This window comes from Microtus oregoni, unplaced genomic scaffold (assembly GCF_018167655.1).
Source record: "Microtus oregoni isolate MIOR12 unplaced genomic scaffold, Mior012 000012F_ref0000307, whole genome shotgun sequence".
Classification (NCBI taxonomy): domain Eukaryota; kingdom Metazoa; phylum Chordata; class Mammalia; order Rodentia; family Cricetidae; genus Microtus; species Microtus oregoni.
In genome coordinates, this window is record NW_024543071.1 from 16,566,492 (window position 1) to 16,575,280 (window position 8,789).

General features: G+C 41.2%; 1 protein-coding gene across 1 annotated transcript in view; it reads right to left on the minus strand.

The window, feature by feature from the left end:
* The window catches only part of Wnt8b (Wnt family member 8B), a 94,563-nt gene extending 94,205 nt beyond the window's left edge, over positions 1-358 (minus strand). Inside the window, exon 1 of the mRNA XM_041661295.1 lies at positions 301-358. Within this exon, the coding sequence (XP_041517229.1) occupies positions 301-358 (58 nt within the window). The remainder of the gene's footprint in view (positions 1-300) is intronic.
* Positions 359-8,789: the final 8,431 nt, after the last annotated feature.

Below are 8,789 nucleotides of genomic sequence, written 5' to 3' on the forward strand. Positions count from 1 at the left end.
TTGTCTCAGCCACATGCACTGTGGTCTACCACATTAGACCAGAGCCCAGAGAAAAGGGGTCACAGTCTAGCAGGGATCACTCCCTAGCCCCCAAACCTATGCTACAAACATGTCTATGTGCTGGGGACACACACACGGGGGGAGAGAGAGACAGAGGAGCAGCAGAGGAAAGGATAGAAGTGAGAAGGATGTTGGGGACAACTCCTTAGGCCATATGTGCAGACACATGACTGGTAAACATGAGCTTGAACAAGTTCATTGGCCTCCTCATCACTAGGGCCACACAATGAAAGACCATACTCTCTAGGCCAGGGTACCAAGTGTGCGTCTTCTCCTCTTCCTCCTCCTCCTCCTTCATCTTTACTTCATGTGAATCAGTGTTTTGCCGGCATGTGTGTCTGTGTGGGGTGTCAGTGCTCTTAGGGGACATAGTGTACTATCACATTAGACTCCCTCCCCACTGTGCCCTCTGCCACAAGAAAGCCTGAGAGTCCAGGGTGATGAGGGCAGTTTCTGCAGCTCTGACCTATTGTCCCAATGCCATGAGGCCATGCTCGGTGTGGATGGGGACATCCGTGAGGCTGCTTGCATAACAAGTCTCAGTGTGCTTGTTTGTTTAACAAATTGACACTTACTCTCAGCATCTGCAGTGGTTGAAGTGACATTGACTGAAAGGAAGTATTTTAAAGACACAGTTTCTGCATGGCACTTAAAGGCACACAGCCTTAATGGCATCTAGTATATTCACAAAGTTAATCGCAGCAGTCAGTCTTAAAATGTTTTTGTTACCCCACCCCCAAAGATGCCCTGCGTTTCCTAGACATCAACCTCCCTCTTCCACTACCCTCCAACCACTATTCTGCATTCTATCTCTATAATTTTGTTGTTGTTGTTTGTTTTGTTTTGAGACAGAGGTGGTGGATCACGCCTACAATCCCAAGTACTGGAAAGCTGAGGCAGGAGGATTACCATGAGATCAAATTCAGTCTGGGCTACAGTAATGAGTTCCAGGCGAGTGTGCGACTCTCAAGAACAAAGAAAGGAAAGAATAACATAGGGCAGAGGATGCAGCTCACTTGAGAGAGCGCATGCCCAACGTGTGCCAAGTCCTTGGCTTGATTCTCCATGTGGCACAAGCCGGAAATGACAGCCCTAACCTGTGATCCAAGCACTTGGGAGATAGATGAAAGAGAACCAGAAGTTTGAAGACTTCCTTGGCTATAGAGGGAGTTCACAGCACAGCCAGGGGTGCCTGAGACCCTATTTCAAAAATAAAATAAAATAAAACACAGACTTCTAATAATAATAACATGGAGCTCACATCTCTAGTACTTTCCCTTGTTTAAGTCCTAGCTCACGCAGCCTTGAGGTAGGTTGGAACGATAGAATTAGCTGTTACATGCTCTTACTCTGCAGATTACAGACCAGGCTGGCAATGAACTCTGGCCCCTGAGTGCTGGGATTTAAGGCATGCACCACCACGCCCAACCCAGGATTATATTCTGACATCATGACCTTGGAGTTAGAGAGACTGCCCAGTGGTTTAGAGCACTTGTCCCTCCTGCAAACGATTTAGGTTCGGTTCTCAGCACCCACAGGGAGGCATACAATAATCTGTAACTACAATGCCAGGGAATCTGGTGCTCTTTTCTGGCTTCTGAGGGCACTGTACACACGTTACACAATAGACATGTAGCCAAAACACTCATATACATAAAATAAGTCTTTAAAAAAAAAGACAAAATCAAATATGGCCTTATACCCTAGTTAGTATCTTCAGTAATCTGCTAAGCTCAGAGCTCTCTACCCTCTGAGCTCAAAGATTTCCTCTGACCTCTATAACTATAAAAGGATTTTCTTTGTTCTGTGGGCTGTTGAATCTCTACCATAGCCCAGGCTCCCCCTGCTGTGAGTGGCTGGCATTATCAAAGGACCTGACCACTTGAAGACCATCTCCACGCATGTTCCTGATAAAATAAATATTTTTTTGTGTATGGATATTTTGCATGCATGTATATCTGTGTATCATGTGTTTTCAGGGACAGCCTGGTCTACAGAGTTATTCCAGGTCAAAGATACAGAGAACCTGTCTCAAAAAGCAAAAAATAAAAGTAAAAATAAACAAAATAGAGGTTAAAATAAAGCGTACAAAGATGGAAAATACACAGAGAATTTTGATACTGTATGCTATTATGCTCTGTTTGAATCGTTTGAATGCTGAGGAAGGAGCAACAGCTGCTATATTTGTTTATAAATGCTGCTGAACTAATCCAACATAGATACTATGAAAATGCCTTGACTTTGAAATTTGGATCTAAGGACATGATGCTTTGGAAAGGAGTTTCTTATTTTGTTTTCACAGAGGATGAGACCCTGTTCATTTCTTCTATTCCGATTTGGTATGGTGGACCACACCCTCCTGCAGGGTTGCTGTGAACACCTTCAGAAAATTGCTTCGCTCAACTGCCAACTGAGAAGAAACTAGCACACAGGTCATACCATGAAAGACCTAATTAACGATGCCCCCATTCAGCAGGAAGCAGTTTGGAGAGAAAAAACTGCGCCCATGTTCCCAAATATGGTTTATAAATGTTCTTTTACATTTAAAGGGGGGAATATGATATAGATATGAATAATTTGCATTAGTATAGATTTTGCTTTATTGATAGAGATTGAAGGTCAATTTTGTTATATGTGTATGTATTTCTGATCTTGATTAAGGTATTGTGATTGGGTAGTTCATTTAAAAATGTAATGTATATAGGTTGCTAATGGATAATCATTAATAATAGTCAAGTTTATAGTTATGTTAGTTAGATTTTCTAGATATATAGATATATATTTCAGTTAGATAGGCATGTCTTTCAGGGTTCCTGATTCATGAAAGAGTCTGCAAGACATTCTTCAGGACAAGCAGATAGTGACTGCGTTTGAAATTTCCTGCTTTGTGGAAATGTCTGCTGGAAACTATGGGCCTGTAGGCCGAAGATTGATGCCCCAACGGTACAGAGGAACTTTGGGTGACTGTCCAGGCAGCAAGATGTCTCTGTCATTTCTAGAGTTTGAAAGTTGCTTACTTTTTGTTTGCTTAGGTAATATTGTATTCTTCTGGAGTCTTTGATGGAGTCAAAGAATAGTTATAGTTTTCCTTAGTTATGATAAACATCATTGTAATTTTTACTTGATAACTGTTTTGTTATATGTAATTTTGCTATGTTAAAGTTAAAGCCTTCCTTTTTTTATTTAAACAGAAAAAGGGGAAGTGATGTGGGAGTGTCATATATCAATCTGTTGATTTCATTGGTTAAGCAATAAAGAAACTGCTTGGCCCTCATAGGCTAAAACATAGGTGGGAGGAGTAAACAGAACAGAATGCTGGGAGAAAGAGGAAGTGAACTCAGACTCAAGAGCTCTGCTCTCTGAGGCACACCCGATGAAGCTCCGACCCAGGATGGACGTAGGCTAGAATCTCCCTGGTAAGCCACCTCGTGGGCTACACAGATAATTAGAAATGGGCTAAATTAATGTGCGAGAATTAGCCTAGAAGAGGCTGGATAGAAATGGGCCAAGCAGTGTTTAAAAGAATACAGTTTGTGTGTTGTTATTTTGGGGCATAAGCTAGCAGGCGGCCGGGGTGCTGGGGATGCAGCCCCGCTGCTCTTATTACTACACCTGAGTGAAGGCGTAAGTCACAAACAATGCCACACCAGTTTGGAATTATGATTAATAGGGTGGTATTTATTTAAAGGGGAAAAAACTTACAGATCACTGTCCCAGGCAACAGCCCTCTATGCAACCAGGAAGGGAGTCTAGTCGCTGGAGGAGCAGGAAGTGAAGAGAGAGAGGAGAGGGAAGTGGCCGCTTTTTTAAAGGGAGAGAGACCACGCCCCAATGGGCTGGTATCTCAGCAGCTATAGGCTGGAGGAGTGGGAGGATCTCCCGCAACACCTGAGGAGGCCAGAGAACGCATTAGGTCCCCTAAACTGAAGTTACGGATGTTTGTGAAGTTGACATGTGGGTGCTGGGAAGCCAACCCGGGTGTCCTGGCAGAGCGCCCATGCTCCTAACTACTGAGCCATCTCCCCAGCCCATGAAAAGAATCTCCAGTGTCAGCTGTTCATGGTGGCCCGTGCCTTTCAGCCCAGCACTCAGACATTCGGGAAGCAGAGGCAGGCAGATCTGAGTTTGAGGATAGCCTGGCCTCCCCGTGAGTTCCAGGCCAGCCAGAGCGGTCTAGTGAGACCCTATCTTAAAACAAAATCTTTAATCATGAAAACGTGTGGAGAAAGCACCCTTGTCTTTCCTTACTCTCTCTTTAGTCAGTTGAAAGAGGTGTTCCCTTGTTTCCAGTTCTGCTGCTCTGAACATTTATGGACGCATAGTCCTGCAGTATGAACATGTATTTGCTCATTTCTCTTGTGTATATCCATAGTAGTGAGTGTATTTTGACACAGTGGAGAGAGGAAAAGTTGGGAAAGCAGAAAATCGCTCTTAGCCATGAGTAGGATCCACTTGAGGTCTAAAATCAAGTGTAAACACTGCTGTGTTTATAGTTTGGAAAAGGTATAAGCTGTGTGGAGCAGGAATAGGAACTGAGGCTGGAGGATGACATTCAGTAAACTCACAGTGCTTTGAGTCCAGAATTCAGGGGCCTGGATAGAAATGTAATAATGCTGACCATAACTTTCTCAATATTAAGTAGTGTAAGCAACCTTTCTTAACGAATAGTTCTGTCTCCATCTCCCAGCTAAGGAAATCAAAGTTCACAGAATGTTTTGGTTTTTTTTTTTTTTTGGTTTTTTGAGACAGGGTTTCTCTGTGGTTGAATTGGCCCAAGTTTGGCTGGAATCTGGTAAATTTCAGAACAACTTGTTCCCTTTCTTACTACAACATGGTTTGACTTTGTTGAAACTAGATAAAAATATACGCTCATGTCCTGCTTGTGAATTCCGTCGCAATATGAACACACGTCAGGATCACCAAGGATTGTTCTGTTTTGTTTGAGATAGGTATAGCCTCAAACTTCTTACCTAGCTGAAGTGGACCTTGAACTCCTAACCCTCCTGCCTCTATCTCCCAAGTGCTGGAATTGCGGACATGCACTACCATGCCTGGCTCAGACAGATATTGTTGTTACTTAAATTTATTACATGTGTGTGCACTCGCACACGCTCTGTCTGGTTTATGTGGGTACTGAGTACTGGATACTGCGTACTGAGCACAGTGCTTTGAGTATGCTAAGTGACTGCTCTGTCAACCGAGCCCCATCTTTAGGCTTGAGATGGCAGGATAAATTAATTCACCAACACAATGTTTTTTGTATTGAAAACAAGCCCTAAGTCAATACTAGAAATGACAGATGCAGCCAGATGGTGCGGGCGCTCTCCTGTGATGAAGCAGATATGTAACCCAAGGCTGCGATGGTAGGTGATCTCTGCTCTCAAGGGAACAATTTCCTAGTTAGAGAAACAGAATGAAAGGGTCTCACGTGATCAACTGAAGGCAGTTCTTTTCCAGCAAAGAGGACCCTCCAGGTTTTTGTTTGTGTGGTTTTTAGATTTATTTATTATGTACACAGTGCATATTACTTATTTATTTATTATGTACACCTGCATGCCAAAAGAGGGCACCAGATCTCATTATAGATGGTTGTGAGCCACCATGTGGTGGCTGGGAATTGAACTCAAGACCTCTGGAAGCCTCTGAGGCATCATCTCTCCAGTCCCCCTCCGGGTTTTGGGGTTTTTTTTGTTTTTCATTATAAAGGAAAGAGCTTGATGGCTTTATTTATTATGGTCCCAAACTGGAAACAGTGCAACTGTCAATGTGTACACCCACACAACAGAATACAGCTCAATAGTCAGAGTATAAATTACACATGACATGTGTAATACATAAAGAACAAACCTCAGAATAATTACATTGAGGGAAAGGAGCCTGATTAAACAACATATACAATACAATTTCATTGTTTTAAATATTTAGAAAATCCAAATACCTATATGTCTGAAATAAAATGAATTCATAAAATCAGCAGAGTGTATGAAAATTACAGAAGGGCAAGAGGGAACTTAGAGTGCAGAATAAGGGCAAAATCTTGATTGTGGTGATGGTTTTAAAGGTCAGATTTTCCAACCTTAACATATAAAATACTGACATTTTAATATACATGTTTCAGCTACACATCAATAAAAAGTTCCCAAATAAGCATACATCAAAAAAAAAAAATCCCCTAAAACTGCTAGGCAGGGTGCTGCCCTATAGAGCAGGGCACTGCAAAGCCGAGCCTTCCAGCAAGATCCTGCACCACAGGAACAAACCACACTCACCATACAGCAGATTAGTACACATCTCTCCATTAGAATACATGGCATTAAAACATTATCTAAGACAAATATTTTCTAGCAACACAGAAATCCTATGTGATGAAATTAAAAGGCCAGATGTAAACGGCCACAGGCGAGGCTCAGCTGCACAGGACACTTAAGTGCTACATACACACGGGCTGTTTTCTGGCTGGAAGCAGTGCTACACTAATCTTTTTCCCTGGGTCACAGAGTTATAGATGATTTTAACCTTTTCGTTCCTTGTTTTTATTTTCCCGGGTTTTCATTATTGTTTTCCTGCTTTGGTATTACTTTCATTTTTGTGTGAGCTTGACAGTGGTCTTAGAAGAAAGAGAAAGGTTTCCAAGGAAAAGAAGGGAGTTTGAGTAAATGTCTGACTGACAAGTGGTTCCTACTCTGCACCACTGGCCCTGGGAAGACCAAGGGGAGTCTCTGAGAACTTATGTGTCCCGATTACTATCTGTTATTGGATAATATATTTCACATTCACATCAACTAACATTTTTCATGTCTACGGATAAAGAAAAATTAAACTCTACTGAAACTTGAGAAGCTTTATTTCACATCAACAAATAGTAACGTAGAACCTCAAATGTAGAGGTGGCTTCCTGCCTACACACCGCTTTCGTGGCCTCTGCCACTACACCCGTGTGACAAAAGAGCTAATCAACTTCTTCCTGTGTTGTAACCATCCTTTCCCCAAGCTTTCCAGTCTGGGCTTTCATAAATTGTTCAGACCTGAGAACCGAACTTAAAGTTATAAAAGTAAATTAAACAATACTGAAGTTAAATGTCTCAGTTCTCAGAGGACCATATAAAAACTGCTTTATTAAACTTGACACATGTCGCAAATATAAGGTTGAAATGAGTGTGCGTGTGTTTCCTGGCTGAGTAATTTGGGGGACACCGTAACATGTTGCTGAGGTTTCTACAACTGCATCCTATCCGCCTTTTCATAAGCTAAAAGTAACAGATAATTAAATTTTCATTGTGAAATGTACTATAAAGCAGAGCAATTAAGTACAGCAAATTGTCAGTTGTTCAACGCCAATGTAGTTTTGACCTCAAAAAATTATTTTCTGCTTTTTGTCTGCCAGGTTCACTTTCGGTATCCATTGCCTTTCTTGCTAATGATTTCATTTCTTTTTCCACCGTGGCTATGGTCTCCTTCATCAAAGTCTCATTTGACATCTGTTCCACGCGTTCATCATCTAGCTACAAAAGCCGAATGACAAGGTTCACTCCTACCACTCGGCAGCCTTATCGGTCTTAGCAGCGGAGACTCCACCAAACTGCAGTCTGTGGCAGGATTGTTTACACAAGGAGACGATCAACTAGGGCAGACCTGACACTATAGAAGGTTTTATAAAGTATTATATAATATGATAAAAACAAGCCACTGCATAGCTTTCCTATAAGGCCTACCTATCTCAGTATTATCAGTCTACCTTACTCAATCTGCTTTGTAAAAATATGTATTTGTTATTCAAGATTAATACATTACATATAGAGCAGGATTATGAAAATAAAATTCTTTTTCTCTTGTTTGTTTTTTTACTTATTATAAGAAAATATCTCAAGTGAATTTATCCGTACATTCAAACCTTAGCTGCTTATGCACCCGGAACACTGCTGACATGTATCTGGAGCATCTCAAATGCTTGATATACTCATATTTGGCAAGATTATCTTTAACAGAACATAGAGGTGAGAAAAACTGAAATTTTCGATAAGTATAATGGTAATATAATGTTAACACTAAGGAGGCTGAAGCAGCAGAACCATGAGTTCAAAGCCAGCCTGGGCTATATAGTAAGACCTTGTAGTCCACCCCCTCCAAAAAATAGTCTATTAATTAATTAAAAATCCTGAGACCACACCTTATCAATAAAAACAAAACTTCTTTGCAAACAAACACAACAAAAATAAAAGCTGCACTCATGTTTCTAGAGGAAAATAATGAAGTGTAAAGGTAACTACTAACATAGGGTTATGAATAACACATCAAATACACCACCTTAAGTATTTTAGGACTGCAAAACAATCTTAGAAAAATAAAAGAATTCTTCCTAACACAATAAAAAGAGAAAGGGGAAAACTATAAGGAGTAGAGTCAACGAGGTTTTGTTTTACATTATGAACTGTCCCCTCCAGCTCCTCTAACCTTTGTTCCAAGTGAGCCTTCTCATTAAAGGCTGTCTCTTGAGCAATAGCTTTTCATCATTTCTCTTCGAAGACGAGCAATTTCTTCCTGTGCCTGCTCATAAAGAAGGAAGGTCTTGTCTCTTGCAGATGTAAGAACCTTGACATTGCCCTGGATTTTGGCCAAATGACGTTCAGCTTTTTCCAGCATGCATTTCAGTTCTTCATGGTCTCTTGCTGTTGGCTTCTAAGCTCTGTGTCACAGCTTGCACCAGATTTAAGCCTTTTAATTGTATCCTC